Source organism: Nelusetta ayraudi, unplaced genomic scaffold, assembly GCF_046127955.1.
Source record: "Nelusetta ayraudi isolate G7.1 ecotype Tasmania unplaced genomic scaffold, CSIRO-AGI_Nayr_v1 ptg000026l, whole genome shotgun sequence".
In the NCBI taxonomy this organism is placed as follows: domain Eukaryota; kingdom Metazoa; phylum Chordata; class Actinopteri; order Tetraodontiformes; family Monacanthidae; genus Nelusetta; species Nelusetta ayraudi.
In genome coordinates, this window is record NW_027466076.1 from 4,556,550 (window position 1) to 4,578,766 (window position 22,217).

General features: G+C 41.0%; 1 protein-coding gene and 1 long non-coding RNA gene across 3 annotated transcripts in view; one reads left to right on the top strand and one right to left on the bottom strand.

The window, feature by feature from the left end:
- Positions 1–4,214: 4,214 nt before the first annotated feature.
- syk (spleen tyrosine kinase) lies at positions 4,215–21,478 on the bottom strand. Of its 2 annotated transcripts, none has more exons than XM_076029225.1 (14): positions 21,461–21,478; positions 14,354–14,808; positions 13,354–13,514; positions 10,693–10,831; positions 8,988–9,066; positions 8,575–8,621; positions 8,123–8,155; positions 7,623–7,707; positions 6,825–6,984; positions 6,161–6,370; positions 5,868–6,057; positions 5,317–5,457; positions 5,084–5,196; positions 4,215–4,983 (listed from the first exon to the last, which is right to left on the bottom strand). In XM_076029225.1, the coding sequence occupies exons 2-14, from the start codon at positions 14,753–14,755 to the stop codon at positions 4,911–4,913; spliced, it is 1,833 nt and encodes a 610-aa protein (XP_075885340.1). In that variant the 5' UTR covers positions 14,756–14,808; positions 21,461–21,478; the 3' UTR covers positions 4,215–4,910. The 2 variants fall into 2 exon arrangements, with proteins under 2 accessions (XP_075885340.1, XP_075885339.1); XM_076029224.1 differs by lacking the exon at positions 21,461–21,478 and adding an exon at positions 17,729–17,960.
- Positions 9,894–22,217, top strand: part of LOC142890305 (uncharacterized) — a 51,787-nt gene continuing 39,463 nt past the window's right edge. Inside the window, exon 1 of the long non-coding RNA XR_012927058.1 lies at positions 9,894–10,610. This is a non-coding gene — a long non-coding RNA (uncharacterized LOC142890305). The remainder of the gene's footprint in view (positions 10,611–22,217) is intronic.

The following is a 22,217-nucleotide window of genomic DNA, read 5'->3' on the forward strand; positions in this document are numbered from 1 at the left end:
GGAAAAATATATCATGGGATAAGCAGAAAACGTGCTCTAACGACAACTGAAAATGAACAAAAACAAAGCTACAACAAAATCAGTGTCTTTGAAGCCCCACGGTATTATCTCTTTATTGAAATGACTCTTATAACACTGAAAAAATTAATGAAATGCATCCATTTCATGACTTACTTACTCTTGACATCAAAGCTGAACGTGCTGCAAAATGGCCCCCGGGCCCTAGTTTGCCCATGCTTGTCTTCTTGGAGTGCGGTCAGTCACCCTCGGGTCACCCAAAAACCCAACCTGTAGCTGCTCCTCCTCACTGTTCAATGGTGAAACCTGGACGTAGCGTCGCTGTGTGAGGCTGTGCGAGGCCCTGCGGGGCCGTGCGGGGCCGGGGGAAGGGTCAGGGATCGGGTCAGGTCGGGCTTGTGCAGAGGATGTGCGGAGAAGGTGTGCAACAGCCTGCGAACTGACTGTTGAGGCCCTGGCCAGCGGTTGCGTGCAAAACTTGCCCTGTGGCTTGATGTCTCGTTGCACAGCGCCACTGTGGCTGACCTCCTTCCGGCAGATGTCCCAGCACTAAGCCGAGGAGAATCCCACCACAAGACGAGGTTGCGTAAAGAAAGATCCGTCCCCCCCTTTGGTACCAAAAGGTCTGCGGCCCCCCAGCCGCTTCTCCCACTCGAGCCTCCAAGGTGTAACTGTAATGTTGTCGTGTATAGATTCGGGGGACCGGTAACATCTTCTTTTTTTTTTGCTTTCCCTCTCAATCGAACCCACTCTGGTTCCTGTGGCTTCTTCTCCTCGGCAAAACCTAACGTATACCGTTTCTGTTAAACTGCCTCTCAGCAGGTGGTCTTAGAAATTTCCTTGCCATTAGACGGTCATCTTCAAATTATTTACAACGTGGAGGCTGACTGTTAAAAATCTGGGTTGCATTCAGCGTTGTTTCACAAGCTTTATGTTGCAGGCCTCCAGCTGGCAATTGGTAGGCCGATCACTCAACTGACTCAGAAGCTTGCAAACATAAACAGCTAAAAATACATAGCAGCAATTCAATGCATCTGTGCATGGAGACATTCAAGCGCACAACGTGAGCACCGCAATGGGAGAGAAGGTGGCTTTAATTGACTTTGATGGTGTCAGACGGAAAGACTGGTCCAAACTGCTGATCCACTGAGATGTTCTTGGGCAACCATGTTGGGTTTCCACAGTACCATGGAGAATAGCGTAGAGCCATAGCCAATGTATGCAGAACAACATAACTGATGTAACGATGTATCCAACCTCAATGTAGTGTGTGTGTATATTAGTGTTGAAGTACCGAAGACAAGTCCTGGTCTTGGTGGTCCTCAGACCTCAGACACATCCCAACGTGATGCTTTTGTGCCACCGTAGTTCACGCCAGCGTCGACTGCGTGTCTTTTTCCTTGGTCTTGACTCAGTCTTGATTTCAACACCCCTTCTTGACGTCTTGGTGGTGTCTTGGTCTTGGTGAACAGGGTCTTGACTAATGTCGTGGTACAACTTGAAGCTTATCTGATTAAGTATGAACTCAAAATATTCACTTTCAGTCAGTCAGTTTCTAAGTCAAACAGGTGTTTATTGGATACAATCCAATTCTAACACCACCAGGACACCTGTGGTGATTCTCAGGCTCTTGGAAATCCGTGTAGTAGTTATTTATTTACTTGGTTATTCAGTCATCTATTTATTTATTTCTACCATGCCAGCTGCAGCCTTGGAGCTCACTTTGAGGACACGACTTCAGTCGAGGGCACTGACATCATCATGCACCTGTTTTCTTATCTCTTATTACAGTATGCCTGCCTCCTCTGGAGTTTGAGGACTTTCTTTTTCTCCTTGCCCGCTTTCAGTTTACCTTTTTACTCGGCACCAACGTATGGAGGTAAACTTCCTCCGATCTTTGTTTTTTTGTAGATTGGTTGCTGCAGAGGCCCTGATTGGGCGCGTTAAATCCATCTTCACAAATGGGAATGTCCTCGAACAACTCGGTTATGCTTCACCTAAAGTCTTGGACCCTTCTTAGCATGTGTACAAATGTACATACATCTTAGTAACCCTGACCAACATCACAGGACTATTTCCTTAAATAGAATTGTTACTTTGTCAATTTATTACAGAACTCCTCAAGTTTATGTGTAATACTTGGAGATTTTGAGGAGAAACAGAGACATCAAGTGGTCACATTTTAAATTGCAGCGCTATTTTGCCCACCCTCCCTCTTCTGAGCTTGCCAGTGAGCTACTGTGGCTTCCTGTGCACACAAGCCTGGATACCTTCTCCACCTTCTTCTTCACTTGTTTATTTGAGGACATGAGCACTCACCCTAAATACAAACCGCGCTCCTTATTAATCTATTCACACACATTTATTAACGTATTCATGGGCACTTTATTAAGCTTTTAATCATATATTTTTTTTAAAAAATCATAAAATCAGGCCAAATTTTACACACTGGACCTTTGATGAATTCATTGGTCCCTCACCCATTCTGCTCTCAGTGAGCCTGACACCTTTGTGGACAAGTCATACTCAGGACTTTCCCACTGAAAGTGACGTGCGATCGGATCGGATGCTTGTTTTGTTATCACGTACAGAGATTTCACCTTTCATCCAACTTTCACTCTTCAGTTGTGAAGATGGTCTGGAAACCCCAGCGAGGGGAACACCCCTCAAAAACATTCCGCACATTTATAGCCGTCATCCAAAGAAAGACTCTTTTCTTATTGATCTGTTTTATTGATAAGTTCTGAAAAATGGGAATCATTTTTTGCTTAGGTTAAAAATCCCCAAAACACCTTCAGTATTTTTACACACACGAGGAAACGGGCTTCGATTCTTCAAGTGCCCTCTGGATCTGTTTTGATGCATCAGCGCCTCCTACAGGTTACGGGGGGACCCAGAAAACCTGTGCTGCCCTGCCTGCTCTGATAAGTGTGATACTATACTTTAAGACGGGTTGTAAAAGGTAAAAAAAAAAAAATTAAAAAAAAAGTCTCTCAGAGGATTATGAGCGGTGCTCTTGTCTCCTTTTATGGCCATAACTGTGCAACTTGACCATTCGTCATCAGTTTGGATGGAGTCATCAGGAATCTCGCCAGTAATCTAGTCACTAATCCCGTCCAGTATGACAAAAACGTTTTCTGAGGGAGACATTTATGCAAGTCTAAAAACAATTTGGTTGAGCATCACATTTGTAATTTCACACCCAAAAGAACATCTAGCGTGTGCATCAGAATGAACAAAAAGTCATCAACGCAAAACACACAAAACGCAGCTACCAACAAGCTCTTTGTCTTGAACTTTGCATCATTTATGCTCTGCTGCCCCCTGCTGGCAACACATATTTTTTTGCAAAAACAATTTGGAACTGAGGGTAATTTTGATATTCCTGTACAAAACAATAACTCACAACTTTTTTTTGTTTGAACTTCATTGTAATTTTTTTTTATTTGCTTCTCTGTTATTTTACAGCAAATACACAATTACATACATTTTTTTAAAAAATAGTCACCGAGTCCAGAAGTTTGCAACAAACGATTTTTAATGTTAGCGGTGTCGGTGGTATATTAGAGTATCATCAGCATTGAAGTGAAACTTTGCATTCAGAACTTTATAATGAAATGCCAGTCATGCTAATGTTGGGTTTTTCTCAATTTTTGTCAACTAATAACATTGTCATAATTATATCTAAACAAACTCACATTAACATTTATTTTTGTGTGTGTTAATGTTTACTGATAACAACAGCTTATAACTGCCCGTCAGACATCCAAACATAAGTATGTGCCATTTACCAAATGATTTTAAGTCATATTGATAGAAAATTAATTTCATGAAAAAAGTGAAATGTTTTTTTGGTTGTTTTTAAATCTGCATGATGCTTCTGTTTTGAATTCATTTGCTTATTAAAAAACAACATTTTTGAGTTGCTCGATTGCAAATTATTTTAACTATAAATTTCTATTCCAAACCCATTTTAATTAAGTTAATATGTCCATCACTTGTCAAACTGTACTAGGTTCAATTAATATTAATGTGTAAATAGGTGTACGTTCAATAGCATTCCTGTGTATTGTGATGAAAGTCGTCTAGTTGTTTAGTAAACTGGGTGCTCATTTATTCCCATATTGTATTTTCATGCTTTTTTTATATATATATATATTAAGAGAGTTTAGTTCTGTCAGATTTTTTCGCTTGCGTATTTTATCAGAAGGTTACATGTTTATTAAATATGAGTACTTTAGATTTTCATTCACTTTCAACATTTCAATTGGTTCACATTCAGGTTGGGACAAAACAGTTATGCTCAACAACAAAAAAAAAATGAAATGAGATTTTTGTTTTTCCCAAGCTGAACAAGTTGCAGAGAGACAGACTGACTTGTCTTCATATTTGTGTGTTGTTTTTTTTTAAATTCTGCTTAATTTCCAAAATTTCAGTTTAGAACTGTTTTGCATCTTAGAAGCAATTTTACATTTACAATTGCACAGCTGTTCTCTGGCTGTACACATTTTTAAATATTAATTAAAAGGATTGTGATAACACATACATACATACATACATACATACATACATACATACATACAGACATCCATAGCCATATTGGATTCGTTTTCAGCCTCAAACGAAAGAAACTGTCACAAATTATTGCCTTATTTAATTCAACAAATCAGTTGTGACAAAACAAATATTTCACATCAGACAGCCGTGTTTAATGGAACCGGTGAAGAAGGAAGAAGAGGAGACATTCGTTGCATAAATTCGCTTGTGGTCTTAAAGCTGAAACACGACAGGTCCATTCGCGTCCACTCGTATTGCTAACATTGTTTTATAGATGCATGACTTTTCGCAGCCGACCAAACATTTTGCATAGTCCAGCGCCATCGTGTGGAGAACTAATGGGAAATGTCATAGTAGTACTCTCGCAGTCGGCGCTCCACGGTTACAAATCCAGGCCTTTCATCGGCCCTGGAAGACAGAAAGGAGGGAGATCAGCGTCAGTCTTTAGCTGCTGTTATAATTCCACGTCTCTTTAGCCGTTAGCTGTTGCTCTCTGCAGACCACTTACTTGTATGTCCAACAGACCTTCATGAGCTCGTACATCTCTTGTGGACAGTTTGCTGGTGAATCCATACGATTCCCACTCTCAAGCATCTGCATGACATCATTTCCTTTCATTCCCTGTTAAAAAAAAACAAAACAAAACAAAACACACACACACACGTTCTTATGCAAGTTGACATAATCATCGACATACAATAAACAACGACGCGCTGATTTTTCACACAGTCTTCTGAATACCTTGTAAGGTTTCTGGCCGTACGAGAAGGCCTCCCACATCAGCACTCCGAAGCTCCACACGTCACTTCTGGAGGAGAATTTGAAGTAGTTGATGCACTCAGGAGCGTACCACTTCACAGGCCACTTCCCGTGACCTTTGGCCTGAGAGGAACAGAGTTGGCATTAGATTAGATGAAAAAAAAAGAAAAAAAAGCTCATCTGTATAATTTGATAATGTCACGTTGACGTCTATTTCATTCTGTCAACAAATCCTGTCAGTTTTTTTTTAAAGTGTTAATGCTTTTTTTTTTATGTTGGACTGAACCACAATGATGAACAACTGGATGATGGTCTGACGACCTCATTACAATACACAGCAAATACAATAATCACCTTAAAACTCCAGGTATAATCAAATATGTCATGATTTATTACTTCTGCCCCCTGCTGGTCATCCTTGGCATCCAAACTCCAGGCGCCCAAACCACTACCTCCTCATAATGACGCGCAGACTGCAGCACCTACTTCTTTTTCGCTCGTATGAGACTGAGACTTTGTCCGCCTGCTGGTACCTTGTAATAGTTCTGGTCCTCGCCCACAGCCTTGGAGAGGCCGAAGTCGCTGATCTTGGCGTAGTGCTGCATGACCAGCAGCACGTTCCTGGCGGCCAGATCCCGGTGGACAAAGTTGTTCTCCTCCAGGTACTTCATCCCCATGGACACCTGGTGCACCAACTCTGTGATGTTCTTCATCGTTGTTTGCCTGGAAGACAAGATATCAGATTTTTTTTTTGTGTGTGTGCGCGCGTGTGTGTGTGTGTGCTTCCGTTGGGCCGACGGAGACGCGATCCTGCTGGAATACGCACTTGTTGTGTTGCAGGAACTTGTGGAGGGGTCCCAGGTCAGCCAGCTCCATGACCAACATGAGGTTCTCTGCCTCGCAGATCCCGATCATCCGGACGATGTAAGGGTTGTCCAGCTGCTGCATGACGTTGGCTTCCCGCAGCATTTCGTCGCGCATGGACTGGTTGTTGTCGTCGTTCTTCAGGATTTTGACGGCAACAGGCTTCTGGATCCTTACACACAGCGGGGGGGCGGGGGGGGGGGGGTATGTTAGTTTGATAGTGAGTGGGTGCCTTGAAACCCTTTCGTCATCATTTTGATACAAATCTGTCTCCATGAAATTAGCTAACCCAGGGGTGGGCAAACCTTTTTAGCAACGGGCCACATGACAGGGGCGGCAAAGTTTCGTTTGGGGGGGGGGGTTATGACTGGCTTCACACGGGCCGGACAGAGACACGCAGCAGGCCGGATGTGGCCATCTAGAAATGTGCTAGCTGTGGTTTATCGTACTTGGGGGTGTGTGTAGTTGTCGGGCCAGTAATGAAAAGACACATTTAAGAGCTGAAAAAGTTGTGTTTCTCTTTCATTTCTGGAACAGCCACCTGTTGAATGCCTGACCACTAATAATAGCGATGACAAATTGCAAAATGGAACTAAAACAAAGTGAGGTAAAGCAGCATAGCCAACTTTCTCATCTTGTAGACGCCCTTCATGACCGTGCCGAAGTTCCCTGAGCCCAGTTCTCCGTCCTCCAGGAAGAGCTGGCTGCGGTCCACGCTGGTGCTCTTCAGCTCGTCGGGGTCGGCATACGGGCTCTCGTACACCCCCATGTCCATTGGCATGCGACCTGGAAAGGAGAGAAGATTGACGGTCATAGGCAGAGTAGAACCGCAATGGTTGTGTGAAGGCAGATAATGAACAGGCGTTCTTAAGCTGCTTCTCGAGGGTTCTTTGACCTCAGACATTGATTTTGACCGTTTTTATTTGCCTGACATGTTTTGGCCTATTCTTCTGCCTTCCGTCTACCCACCAAACTATTTATCTATCTACCTATCTACCTATCTACCTATCTATTTATCTACCTATCTATTTATCTATCTATCTATCTATCTATCTATCTATCTATCTACCTACCTACCTACCTACCTACCTATCTATCTATCTATCTATCTACCTACCTATCTATCTATCTACCTATCTACCTACCTATCTATCTATCTATCTACCTACCTATCTATCTATCTACCTATCTACCTACCTATCTATCTATCTATCTATCTATCTATCTACCTACCTATCTACATATCTATCTATCTATCTATCTATCTATTTATCTACCTATCTACCTACCTACCTATCTATCTATCTATCTACCTATGAGAGAGAGAGAGAGAGAGAGAGAGAGAGAGAGAGAGAGAGAGAGAGAGAGAGAGAGAGAGAGAGACAGAGAGAGGATTTCTTTGGCCCTTTTCTCCACTAACTCACCATCTTGGAAGGCTTGATCGTTGTCTATGCTGCTTTCATAAGCATTCAGATTTGAGTCCGAAGCGCCAGTTCGAGGCCCCCAGGGCTGAAATGAAGTCATAAAGGAAGACAATGAATCCTTCATGTTTTTAACCGAGTTAGGGTGACAGAGGTCAAAGCCCTGTGCAGCATTACGTTCAGGTTCAAAGACTGCGACTACGTTTGAATGCTCCGGTGGCGTTCAAAAGACTCGAGAACTTTTCTGAACTTTTTCATCTCAAGCTCGGCCAAAAAGCTGAGGCTTTAAATAGAAAAATGAAAAAAAAGCGACTTCAAAGCCTCTGCTGAATGAGGATGTTTATTTATATATTTCAAAAAAGCTAAAGACGCAGTGATCAAGCGAGACGGAGACGAAACGGCGCACATTCGCATGCTGAAGTAAAACCACAGGTGTGTAGCAGTACAGCGACCGACCGGCTGGCTGGCTGGCTGGCTGCTGAGGGGAGGGGAGAGCCGCCTACCTTGATGCGCTGGATTTTCGAGATAACATTTGACTGCAAGACAAAAAAATGAAGAGGGGTCAGACTGTCACACAGTGGCTGCATAACATGCACACACACGCAAGCGTATAGGGCAGGCATGGGCAAACTGCGACCCGGGGACTGTATGTGGCCCGTTAGGCTTCTGATACCGGCCCGCCGAACTAGAAGAAGTGATATTAATAGTACGTAAATAAAAAGTAGATTTATTTCATCGTTTTTTTTTATTCAGTGTTTCAAGAGTCGTTTAAATAAAGAACTAAATATGTAATATGTAATACTTAAAAGTGGCCATTTTCACCACTTGCGAGTGCATGTGAGGCCAAAGTGACGAGGCTGTTGCACTCGCACTCCTCTCAGGAAGCAACATATGCACATTTTGAAAGGGCAGAGTGACTCTTTAAAAAAAACAAAAAAAAAACAACAACACTTACGATGACGGATGCCTGTGACGGATGTTCCCTCGGTAGAAGCGGCCGTCCTGTCGGAAAACAGGCAGTAAGATGAAAGAAAAGACAGAGAGAGGGAAACTGTTTGCAAGCTATAGGCAGCCTGAGGCAAAAAGCTATGTAATAATATTAGTATTACATTATAATACCGCGTCTTACACTGCACCTGTCGCCAACTCTGTCTGACTGCGTGGAATCAACTCTGACCAGTGCAATAAAAGCAAATCACTCCAATAAGGAGCTGCAGAGTGTGTGTGTGTGTGTGTGTGTGTGTGTGTGTGTGTGTGTGTGTGTGTAGCTGTAAACAGAGGGCTATAAAGGTTGTTTGGTAGAGATCTATTGAGTTTTATTCTAATAATATTAAAATGCTTTTCTCTGACAGGAAGCGTTGCTCTTACTGTCTGCGTCGGGTCGGGGGCAGGGCTCGGTCAGCGCTCGCAGCAGCCCGTCTGGCTTGTACGAGTAATGTTCAACCAGCTGTGGCAGAAGGAGAAGTTCAGACGTCGTCGGACCGGGGTTCAATCACTGCATTGCATCACGCACTGATAACCACACAAGTCTCACGAAAACGTTGTGAAATTGTGAGAAAAAAACAAAGAGCTCGTATGTAAAACCAAGCGCTTACGCTTAAACTACGGTAACAGATTAAAGAAACAGGAAGCTGAGGAGCTCGTAATGGTAAAACAAACCGACGGCAGCCAGTAAATCCTTTGCTCAGCGATGTGCATCTCCCTGCTGATCGTGTATGAAAAAAGGGATGTAAAATACCTGTGGTTTCATTGAAACTACCGCCACGGAAAAAAAAAAAAAAAAAACCCCGTCGTCGTAATTTAATTTATTGCAGACATCCGTATGTCTGGACAAGGATGCCAGGAAAGGAACAGCAGGAACAAGTAAGTGCAGCTGTGTAAATCTGCAGCTAGTCGCCCTTAACGTCTGAGAAAACACACACACACACACACACACACACACACACACACACACATATATATGTCATTATTATGTACATAACTTTATGTAAATAATCCAACTGTCTTGTTATTTTCCTGTCTGACTCTATAAATATTTTTATTTCATTTCTTAAATAAAGAATAATTTTCCTTCTTTTGCACTACAAAATAAAATATTTGAAATAAATAAACACTTTACTTTTAACATTGAGTTGTATGTAAGTAATTTGTATATAATCATTTTCCATCTTCTCTTTGCACTGTTTATGAAGACGTAATTCTGCAAATTTCCCCAATGTGGGAGGAATAAAGGCATTCTATTCTATTCTATTCTATTCTATTCTATGAGGGTCTCTGCTTATTGCCAGGTGTTTACTGTTGTTGCTCTTCAAATTTATTTTCAGACATGGAAATGAAATCATTTTGTGCTGCTGGCTTGCTTTGCTGAAATTGTCTTTGTTCACTTATGTGTCTTTTTGCTTTGCTTATTTTGTGCATATTATTTTGCACGTTCAAAATAATCTAATACAACTACTAAACATGCTCCAGAAAGAACATTTTTCTGTGCTATGAATTCTCCTATGGAGCCTGAAGTGGCAGGTTGTGCAGCTCTGTGTTCTTGTCAGTTGGCCTGGACTCAGAGCAGGGGAGCGACTGCTGCTGCTGCTGCTGCTGCTGCTGCTGCTGCTGCTGCTCGCACTGAAAGCCACTGTTGCCGTCCTCACCACAATGGACGCGTTTAAAATAAACCAGCATTGTGCTCACCTGTGTGTGCACGTGCTCGTCTGTGTGCATTTCAGTGGGCACCACAATGTTGAAAATTCATCTGATTGAATGGTTTTTCATGACTATTGACATTGCAGACGGTCCCTCAAGGCATCACAACTATGAATGAACACATATGGGATATGTATTCAACAAGTTTCAAGTTTTATATTTTCTATGATCTAGAAGAAGATAAAATATATATATAACATAACATATTTATTAGATATTGAACTTGCTCATATGTTTGATGTCTTCGGTGTGTATCTACGGTGGGAGAAAGTGGTCAAGATCAAGAAGAAACAGGTGTGTCCAAACTGTTGACTGCTGGCGTACAAAGAAACAGTGATGCACCATAATGAGACAGTATGACAGTAGCTGTGATAACCTGCCAGAGGGTGTCAAACTTCTTGCCGTCAGGGATGGAGAGCTTGCCGGCCCGGTCCTTGTCTATGCGGTAGTGCATGACTTGGCCTTCATGTAGTAAACACAGAGCGAAGGAGTCCCTCTCATCTCTCTGCCGGATCCTGCACACACACACGCACACACACACACACACACACACACACACACACACACACACACACACGCACACACACACACACACACACAAAGAAACTTGATAAAGACAAGAAATCGACTCTGGTATTAAGGTCACTTGCGTATGTTCTTTTCGTAGTGGCCGAATGTGGTAGTGCACCAGGATATTGTTTCCACCTGCTGGGCCTTGTTTGCACTCTTGGAACATTACCAATTATTGCGGGTTGTGTTTAGGATTATGCTCCCATCACATTTTTGCTGACAAAAAATGCCAAAGTCTCTTTGACGTTGTGCAAGAGTTGAGTCGAGGGAAACCAAAAGCAAAACTACGAAACTTGATTAGTTTCTGCTTTATGGGTCTAGTTCTGTTTCTTGCACTGAGCCATGTGATTCCAGGAAAAGCTCAAAAACTTTGTGTTTTAGTTTTTTTTACGGATCATTTTTTGTTTTTGTTTTTTGCATAAATAATATTCAAAGCAATCGAATTTAAAAGAAAAGTTTCCAAACTATAGCTGGAAAAGCCATTTTAAAGAAAAGCAACCTCCACATTTTAGAACATAGGCGTCAAACTCTGGCCCGTGGGCCAAATTTGGCCCGCAGTGTAATTATATTTGGGCCTTCGCTACTATACAGCACATGTAGCGCGAATACTACAAATCCCAGAATTCTCTGCTGGTATTTCGGCGCATCAATCAGGGCAGGACGTTCATTCAAGGATATTATTATAATTATGACTTCATTTGTTTATTGTTGTTATTTTATTTTTAAATCTATATAATGAGCCAATGAAAAAAGGTTACTGTTTAAATTTAAATCAGAAGGCTGCAAATAAAAAAAGAGGCATATGATTTTTATTGACATTTTATTTATTCAGATTAGTTGGGTTTTTTTTAATTTAAAATTAGATATTTTTTTTTAGTTGTTTATTGTATTGTATTGAGCTTTGCTCGCTCTACATTCCGTTGAAACAAAACATATAAAAAAGGTTCACTGTTCTATCAGGGGGAGGATTTTTTTTCTGGTAAATATCAATGTTGGACCGAGACTTTGTCCAAGTTTCACATTTTGGCCCCACTGTGAATTTGAGTTTGACAGCCCTGCTTTCAAATGAGAGTCTGGTTGTAACCTCAATTCCCACCGACCTCCCCTGTAGAAGCTCTACCTTGATGGTTGTCTGAAAGTCACTTCCTGTGCAAATGTCACATGAGTTTCACTGGCCTGCGACACTAAGACAAACAGATTGGCAGGTCCTGACGCTGTTCTCTTTCATTTTCATTATTCTGACCAACCAACGGATCTCGACGAGAAGCGGTCTGAGCTGCAATGACAACCACGGCCAGTAGGGGCGGCGGGGGGGAGGCCAGAAGAAACCAGCGGCTATTCTTTGTTCTCACCCAGGATCGATGGCGTAAAACGGTTGTGAGCGCAAAATATTCCAGCCACTGCTTCAGTAACCGATACGTGAATGAGGGGGTGGAGGTGGCAGATCAAGAGTGTTTGTGTAGAAGTACAAGGCAGCGTGGTTTCTCTCTGCAGATGCTCCTTTATGAGAAGTGAGAATGAAGAAAAGTGACATTTTTAGCCTTCTTTCATTCTTCCTCTTCTTTGGCCACTTGCAAACTGCCAGAGCGGAAACCGCAATGTATGTTCTCAAGAGTGTGTGTGTGTGTGTGTGTGTGTGTGTGTGAGGGAAGGAGGGAGGGAGGGAGAGAGAGAGAGGGAGGCTGCATGTCTGCAGTCTTGGTCTTGTCCTGATCTCAACACCCCTTGCTGGTCTTAGCAGTGACTCGCTCTCAGTAAATGTGGTCTCGACAACATCACCTGTGTGTGTGTGTGTGTGTGTGTGTGTGTGTGTGTGTGAGTGTGCGTGTGTTTGTATCTATTGTGTGTGAGAGTCTCGGCTGTTTTTCTGCAGCCAACAATCTTTGTATTTCTTCTTCTCCATTTCTTTTAGAGTTTCGGTCCATCAGCATCGCCTGGACTCAGGACTTTCTAACGTTCTGACTGAAATGCTCAGACGGGACACTTCTCATTTTCACTATTGATCAAGAATGTTTGGTTTACTTTGTATTTTTATCCTGCTGATTTGTATTTATCTCACAGATTAATCATTTTAACCTGTAAGATTAAGACGATTAATCTGCACTTACCGTTCCAAACAGCAAGTGGATGCAGAGCCGTGTTAGCTGGTGGTTATGAACACCATTATTGTGACCTAGCTGACCTTGTATTAGCATCATTGACACTGAACGCACAGCCATCAAACCAGGTATCCAAACTTCATAATGCAGTTTTTATTGCTTTCAAATGTTTGTCAGTTGTTTTTTTGTTGTTGTTGTTGTGCTATGGATTTGGGTACCAGTTTTGACCACTAGGGGTTCTGGCTGTAAAAATGGAATTAACTTTTAATTAACTAACTAAAACATTGAACAGAAACTGATTTTGCGGCAGGATCGACACTTAGTGCCCTTTTGTCAAAGACTGTAAAAGCAACGTGCAAAATACTTACAAGAATTTTCCATTCACGCGGTTGCCGTTTTGAAGCCGGGGCTCAGAATCTTCCCGCTTTAAGGTTCCATGGAACCAGGGCATTTTTTCATGCGCAGTTGTGGCAATTAACTTCTCCAGTTTAGGCCTCTGGCTGATGATGGCTTGCTCAAGAGCGGCTCCCTGTAAACAGGAGTTTGCACGAGTTGGTGCTCCAACTAATATTCAATTCAATTGGGATTTTTTGATCCAGACCAGTCAAGACTCAGCCAACACTGTAATAACACGATAATAACGGAAAAGAATCCAGCTGCTGCCTTATTCCTGGTTTATTTTTATTTATTTTTTTATTTTATGAAAATGGTTCAATATAGTTGGCAAAGCAGCAAAATCTTAAAGACAATTATTAAAAGATGCCTCGCTGAAAAAGATGTAGCTGTTCCATTTAGAAGCAGACTTGAATTTAAAAAAGATCCTGGTTATTGTTTTCTGTTTTGTTCTTATTTTTCTTTGACATATAAAGTCTTGGTCTGGTCTCGATCTCGACCCTCTCTAGTCTTGATAATGTCTTGGTCTCAGTTGGTGCCGTCTTGACAACAACCGCTATTCAGCATGGGCGACCACTTTCTGTTGATTTTCTAGGCCGGGGATGCACCGATACCATACCAGGGTTGAGTACTCCACTCATACTTACAAAGTCTGTGCCGATACCACAATGCCGATACCAGCTGTATATCTGTACGTATGTGTGTGTGAAAATTTGCTGAAGTGAAACTTGTTCTTGGAAAACATGCTGAGGAATGTTGTTCAAATAACAGAAACAAAAAAATAAATATAAAAAAAATAAATCAAAGTGATTCTATAATGTGAAAGGGCCTAATTAAATACTCGGTATCGGTATCGTGAATACTGAATTGCTGAATTGTTCTGTTATCGGTGCATCCCTGGGCCAAGGCCTTCTCTCAAGATTGTTGCGTGAAAAACAAAATCAAATAAAAAATGAAAAAGTTTCTTCGACCGACCTGCAGATTCCACTTCTGCTGCACGTACTCCCGGATCAGCTTCTCCTTCAGGTCCTCGAACGGTCCCACCTTGGGCAGCATGTTCTTGGGCCTGTTGCAGGGCTTCTTCAGCAGGGACACCAGGCCGTCCGTCTCCTGGGAGTGGTAGTCGATCACGTCCACGGGGGTCTTGTGGCTCTTGCCGCCGGCGATGGCGTACATCTCGTTGGCCTCCCGCTCGATGATGTAGTGGTAGCAGCGGTGCGAGTGCGCCACGGAGAGCGCAAAGCCGCCCAGGTAGTTGCGACTCTGCCGCAGCAGGTACAGACCGGTGGCCATGCCGCCCTGCTTCAGGTAGTCCTCCGCCTCCTCCCGAGTGATGTTGCCGTAGAAGAAGGGCAACGTGTTGACTATGTCGGCCATGTCGGTGCTCGGACGGCGCCCCCTCTCTTCAGCAGAGCCCCCTTACAATGCGCCTAGAGTGACCGGATCGAAACAAGGACAAGAATTGACTCCTTCAAATATTTCTCACAATTTTCTTTCAACCACTGCTTCACGGCCACGCTAGTGCACCATGAGATAACATCAGATGTGCTGTGAAAAATGATTCACTTTCACCTAATTGATCTAAAAAATAAAAAAAAAATCATAACATTCCATTGGGGAGTGAATCGATATCAATATCTCGATATCGACTCCAAAAATATTGTCTTGAATTTGAAGAGTTTATGGCCCATCACTTTTTTGCGTTACGTCATTTATGTGAGGTCACTCTTGTGCAGAAACGGAGGACGAGCTCAGCTGACAGGACATGATGACCAGGGTGGGAACTTCCCGTCAATACTCAGCAGGAAAGGTTGTTCCCATCTCCCTGACTGCTGCTCAATAACAATATATTTTCCTTAAAGTGCAGGAGGCCTATAATAACCTTACAATATTTTTAATGGATGCAAGCCATGAGAGTCTACATAACACACACACACACACACACACACACACACACACACACACACACACACACACACACAGAAGCTCAGCTTGGCAAAAGAAAATTAAAAAATTGAAGAACAATCTCAAAACGAAAAAATTGAAGTGAAAAATATTTTCAAAAATTCAATATCAGTGACGAACATCTATACTTTTTTTCAGCTCTTTGAAAGATACAAAATTTCTACATTCCAAAGCCAAAGCCTTGTCGTTCCCGTACTCTGCAAGTGTTGCAAGGGACAAAGTCTTCCAGCTGAAACATCCAGTAGAGAGCTGGACGGAGCAGTGCACGTGCAGCGTGTGGTTACATGCTGGTGACCTCACTAACATGCACTGCACTCACAGACTGATGACTTATGCAGCACAGTACATGACAAGTGCACGAGGTGCAAAGAAAAGCTCATGAAAGTGCTGCCAATTTCTTTTTTTTCATTTCATGAAGACTTTCATGAAGACCATTTAAAAATAATAATAATAATCATTTCAATTTCAGCAATGAATTTTCAGGTGAAAATGATTGACTGTTTGAGATGACGTTTCAGGAAGAAACTTGGAGTAGTTTGGACAAAATAACTTTTCAGTAGATGAGGTAATTAGAGGTGTAATCATATATATGTATATACATAAATATATATATACATATATATATATATATATATATATATATATATATATATATATATATATATATACATATATATATATATATATGTATGTATATATGTATATATATAAATATATATATACATATATATATATATATATATATATATATATATATATATATATACATATATACATATATACATACATATATATACATATATATATATATATATATATATACATATATATATATATATACATACATACATACATATATATATATATATATATATACATATATATGTGTGTATATATATTCTGCATGTGTGCAATCCGTACAGAGCTCCTTCTGTCTGTCTCACAATTTTGTTTTGGACAGCAAAAACAGATTTTGCTCAACAATTAAGAAAAATCATGTCTGAATACTGGTTTTATATCAATTCTGCATTTAATGGCATGGAAATTTCTATTTAATGGAGAAATTTTGGGTCGGGTGATTAGACGGAGATATTATATATAAATGTGTGCGTTTGCGCGTGTGTGTATGTGTGTATGTTAGTGCTGTTACTGTTAGTGATATATAGTACAACAGTAACATAACAGCGATGATATGTGTCCTACTTACCCACGTGAACTTTGTGCATTATATTTGTTTGCTGCTCTAAAAGACAAGTAAGATATGTTTTATTTTTGACTTCATGGGAAGAGGTGTATATAAAAACCAGATGTGTGGTAGTGGTAGAAGTTATGTCAAATGTTGTGTAGACGTACGGTAGTAAAAGTTATGTCAAATGTTTGGTGGAGTCGTCGATGTTCCCTATTTATCCTTCTATTTATCTCTAGAGGTTAGGCTCCACATGGTGTATAGAACATCATGTCCAATCAATTCTAATGTTCTTATTTGGCCCAAATCTGACCAACTTCTGCCATTATTATTATTTTTTTTTTTTAACACACAAATGTGCTATTTCATTCAAAGTATTTTATTACTTTAAATTGTACTTAAAGGGAAATACTGAAATGTTTGATTCAGCAAAAATATTGGATATTACCAGAACGCCCCCATAGTTCCCCTTCATTATTGATTCGTAGTATAAAATTATTTTCTATTCATGTACGTACGGTAGGTACTTTTTCAAAACTTGAATTTTGTCTTTCCATTGGTGAGTTAATTGGTTTAACAGGCCATTGCGGCCTTTATTGCACTTTCGAAACATGAGGTGAAAATATTGTCAACGCTGCCATTCACCAAATATATAGAAAATAAGTGCATTTCAAATGTCATTTATTTTCAATACCCGCTTCTTCTGCACTATAAGGCTGTTGAAGCCTTTCCCAGCTGTGTTCAGGCAAAGCCGGGGTTCCACCCCTGGATGAGTTTTGCATTTCAATACTAGACACACTGAATAAAATAAAGTTATTCAAGTTGCACCGTAATGTTGCAACTGTAATTTTCCCTCCAAGGCTTGAAATTGAAGTTGCTTTCTTATCATACCAAGGCCCTTTCCTGATGCTTAATCTCTCTATTTAAGTCAGCAGACAACCATAAAAGAAAGAAGAAAAAAAAAAAAGAACCTTGGAAGCCGAGAGCCGAAAAGTTTAGGAACCAAGTCGCAAAGTCTCGCCATTAAAAACACAGAAGCTGTCAATCAATCAAAAGTTAACCAATAAATAATCACAAAAATCTAGGGGGAAAAAAAATGTTGTTAGAAATGGATCGTTATACAAGTGATAAAAAAAAAGAAATTTAAAAATAAATTTAAAAATAAAAAAAAAAAGAAGAAGAAGCTGTCCTGCACTTACAGGATGCGGTTCGGGCGATCGCGCGTCCTCCTGCGGCTCGGTTGTTTTCGGTAGTTTTTGGGCGAATCAGCGAGCAGCAGGCTGACCACCGCAGGTCCGGCTCATCCTCCACTCACTTGACCCAGCAAATAGATGGCGAAGCGCGACACGAAACCAGTGGATGACCACGGGGAGCAGACGAGCACAGCCGCCTCTTCCAAGCCAGTGGGGTTTCAGCGCACAGCGAGCCAGTGGGGCTCTCAAAGCTTCCTCATTTTAACTACTTCCTTCACATTTTAACTCGCTTACTTCCGTTTTTTTCTCTCTCTCTCTCTCTCTCTTTTTTTTTTTTTTTTTTCTTATTTAAACACTGACCAACATTTGTGTGTTGCACACAGGAAGTTACATGGTGGTTACCAGGTTACTCCCTCTACTGTCAACTAAGATTCTCTTTTTTGCAAGATTTTGTGTGACAAAGTTGCAGTGGGCAAGTCTTGCTGGCCTGGAAACAACTTCACCTCAATTCAAAAACTGAAAAAAGTTTTGTTTTTTAATTCGAAATTCTATGGCATTTCCCCTTCGGATTTAACGCCTCTGTGATTATTATGATATATTCTAAAATATGAAAATAGGCGTACAAGTCTGACAGAGTGTATGATCATTTAACACCTGTTCCCCCATTTTTGTTGCACGTTCCCTTAAATTGTGTATTTCCTCTTTTATTATAATGTCATTTTTTTCAAAACCTGTTTGTTGTCTTATTTAGCTCATAATTTGGAATTAAAGAGATCGCTTGACTCTTTGTCCATTACAATTCATTGTTCTTTAACCAGACGCACACTGTGGCAAAAATAAATGCTTTCTGAATGTAGGAATAATCCATATTGCGTATGCAGAACATAGTCTTGAACGTTGCTAATTTGTTCTAATAGGACAAATGTTAGTTAGCTACTTCGTTAGTTAGTAGTAATTGCAGAAATGGCAGAAGCAGTAATTTGTTGGTGTCATATCACTGAAGTCATTTATAAGATTTTAATTATCTTTGATAAGATCAGATCAAATGTTGCCGAAATCCAAACAGCTGCAGGAACAAAACAAAGTGCATTGACATAGATACAATAAACCGAGAACAAACAATACAATAAAAACCCTCTAATGAAGTAATGAGAACAGAGATCCTTCAAATCGGTTAGATTGAACGGAATTTTTCTCCCGTGACTGATGCTTGACAGCTTTTGAGTTGTTTCTTCTTCTTTTTTCACTTGTTGTACCACGAAAAGATTCCTTCCCCTTCAGTTGTCTCACTATGTGTGAGTTGGACTGTTGCTGCAGAGCAACAAGGGGGGCCGAATCTGCCGTGTGTCTTAAGAAGACAATGTTAACCGTCCAGGAAGTACCAGCTGTTTTCACACTCTTCACTTTACACGCGAGGAAGACGTCGAACTGAAGACAAGCAGCCGTTTGCTGCCTGTGAAAACTGAGCGGCGCGCAACAGCAATTTTTTGGCCTCCTCAGAATGACGATTGTGTTATTTTAGCTCAAATATCATCCAGTTGAGGAGATATGTGAAGAACGTTTATCTATCAGAACTTTAACTTAAAGGAGTTTTTGGATTTAGAGTCTTTGGAATTTTGCGGGGTTCAAATTTTGCTTGGGCTTTTATTCAATCATAAATAAACAAGTGAGGTATGAGGATAATTTTGGAAATAAAGAAGTGAAAGTGGGTGTGTCTGTGCGACCTTCATTTTTCACTTCATTCCAGCGCTTCAGAAACATGGACGAAAAGATATCATCATTTTTGACGGCACTTAGTTTACTCTATTTACAAAATAATGCCGATATGTTACATTTGTGTCATGACTGCTATATTTGTGTCTCAAATATTGTGCAAAGAACAATCTCAAAACTGAAAATGTAAATCATCATAGCATAATTTTAAAACTTCAGGCTCTCAGTCACTGGGACCTGTTGGAAAGATCTGCGAGAACCCGTCTCAGAGCTGAGCGGCAAAAAGAAGTAAGCGGCTGTACAGCTACACCACCAAACAGTGCGTACGGAACCATGACATTTAGACTTCTTCTGTGATCTCCAAGGTGAGGTAGGTCAGCTCTAAGGAGCTCAACGCAGCCGGGGACGGAAAATTTCATCACGTCGGCTCTCGTGCACCTTGTGGTCGTCACACTGTCGCCTGAGTGTCTTGAGTCGAGCTACTGAGCAATCACACCAAAGCAAGTGCGAGCTGCTGCCTATGATATATTTGGCAACGAGGGTGATATGTGATTTAAGGGTGTCACACCGAGGGGAGAGGAGTCATCAAAGGCCTCAACCAAACATATGCAGCAGGGCACAGAGCGCTGCAAACAGATACGAGGACAAGCACTTTGCAGATACTCCTCCATCAGCTTTTACTACTCACTGTACCTTTACTGTACCAGTCGCCAAGTCTGCAAAACACTCCGAGATCATTCCTCTTGCAGACTGCTGATACAAATTAAACTTGTTCCCTGGGAAGAGCCAATTTGTCTCAGCTTGGGTTAATGTACCATTCATCACAATGGCTTTGGAATATCTTTAAAAACAAGGCCAGCGTGAGAGGTTATGACGGCAACACTGCCCCCTAGCGGCTACCTTGCCGAACTGGTCTGAATTCACTGTCACAGGATGTTGCTTGTCGCTGCCTTTTTGTCAGCGCTTGTTGTTGTTTGTTCCCTTTATAATTATGCCGACTGTGTAACTTGGTAAGGAGATGTATGTGTTTACAATGTCTAAGAAACAGATCAACAAATAAAACATACAGTGGAGGATAAAGCGCTATTGCATTTTAAGTGCATTTTATTGCGCTAATCATCAGTCGCAAGTGTCCGAGTGCAGTTCATTTTAGTGCAGTCACCTACGTTTCAGCAAGATGACGTCACTCGTTACACTTCTAGAGTACAAATAAACCATGAAATATTGTCAATTTGTGACTCTGACGCAGCAAGACACTTTGAATCACACACACAAAAAAATATCTGCCAAATATTTAATGACATTAATTGAGATTGAGTGAAGTTTCACCCACTCGTGTCTACTACTCTGCACTCCTTCCATGGGATTCTTGAACTCGCGCGTGGGACACTGTTGTATTTTGTTATGGTTGCATGTCCATATTTAATGAACCCACAACAAAACTTTGTTGCGAGAACATTTAACGCGTTACAAAAAAAAAAAAAACAGATTAGAAAATCCTAGAAATATTACACACACATGGACGACATGGATGTAGATGTGTTGTTGCTCTCTACCTAAAACAAGAGTTCAGTATTTATTTCAGTTTTTACAGTTCCAAACCTGCACGTTTGTACACATTAACGTCATATTTTTTATAACAATTTAATGACTATTTGAAGAATTTTTTTCTTCCATACATTTAACCTCTATCAATTGATTTTTAAAGGCATCTCATTTTGCTAGAAATGCCCTCTAAAAGAAGTAGGCTTATAATGCCCAGTGCACAGCTTTAAATCGAGATTGAAATATCAAATGTTTGATTCAATGCTTAAAAAAAAGAGAGCATTATACATAAATATATATGAGCTATGCTACTGCAAGAGGGCGAACAGTCACCGACGTCGCTTCAAGGTCTGTAGCTACAAGTCTGTCGGGGCTCCTTCAAGGCAGGCTACACTTGAAACGGTCCGCCTGAATTTAAAAATAAATTTAAAAAAAATAAAATAAAATACCCTGTCAATGAGAATCGATGAAGCTACTCACTCCTGAACGCCGCAGCCTGGTTCCGCTTCATGCTTGAGTCGGTTGTCAATGCGGGGTCTGGCTCCGAGGCTGCACCGGAGGAATCCACATCCCCGCATCCCAGCATCCTCTCCCATCCGCCGCCGCGTTGCAATGTTGTGGTGCAGGATGAGGATGGAGAGCTTCCGGTCCAGAGCTGCTGGACGTCTGGCAGCCTTCCTATTGGTTGAGCCGCCGCCCAATTGATGCTGTTTTAAAGCAAGTAACGTTGTTGTTGTTGTTATTATTGTTGTTGTTGTTATTGTTGTTGTTGTTGTTGTTGCCGGAGTGTGTTAAATGTGCTGCCGTAGCCTATATCAAATGTAAACAATCACACAGCTACAGACAAGTACTTCAGTTAAAAAGAAGCGCGTAAATATCACAGGTTTTCCGGACAACGTTCAATCTAATTTAACGCGCAGTAAACACTTTCGGCCAGCAGATGGGGGTGTTCCTAAATAAACTTGACAATGAGAAGCAATCTCACGTCTTCCTGGCGGCATTAATAACTGCTTTTAACTCGTGTATGCCAACAATAAATGTATAATAATAAAAATAATAAGTATGAACTGATGACGATTTTAATTGAGTCGTAAACTCATTGATTTATTTTTTTTTCATTCTTTAATTGGATTGTTGCCAATACACAATAAGAATAAAAAAAACGTTTTTGTTGAAATTGGCTGTTTTGTCAGTTGCACCACAGGGCAACTGCGTTACGCCACTCCCTCAATGCACT

Excerpts from the sequence above, each read along its gene's own strand:
- syk (XM_076029225.1), bottom strand. The coding sequence starts at position 14,755 with ATGGCCGACATAGTCAACACGTTGCCCTTCTTCTACGGCAACATCACT. Across the intron at positions 9,067-10,692 it reads AGTTTGACACCCTCTGGCAG|CTGGTTGAACATTACTCGTA; the intron begins GTTATCACAGCT and ends CTTCTGCCACAG. Across the intron at positions 4,984-5,083 it reads AAGGTCTGTTGGACATACAA|GGCCGATGAAAGGCCTGGAT; the intron begins GTAAGTGGTCTG and ends TCTGTCTTCCAG.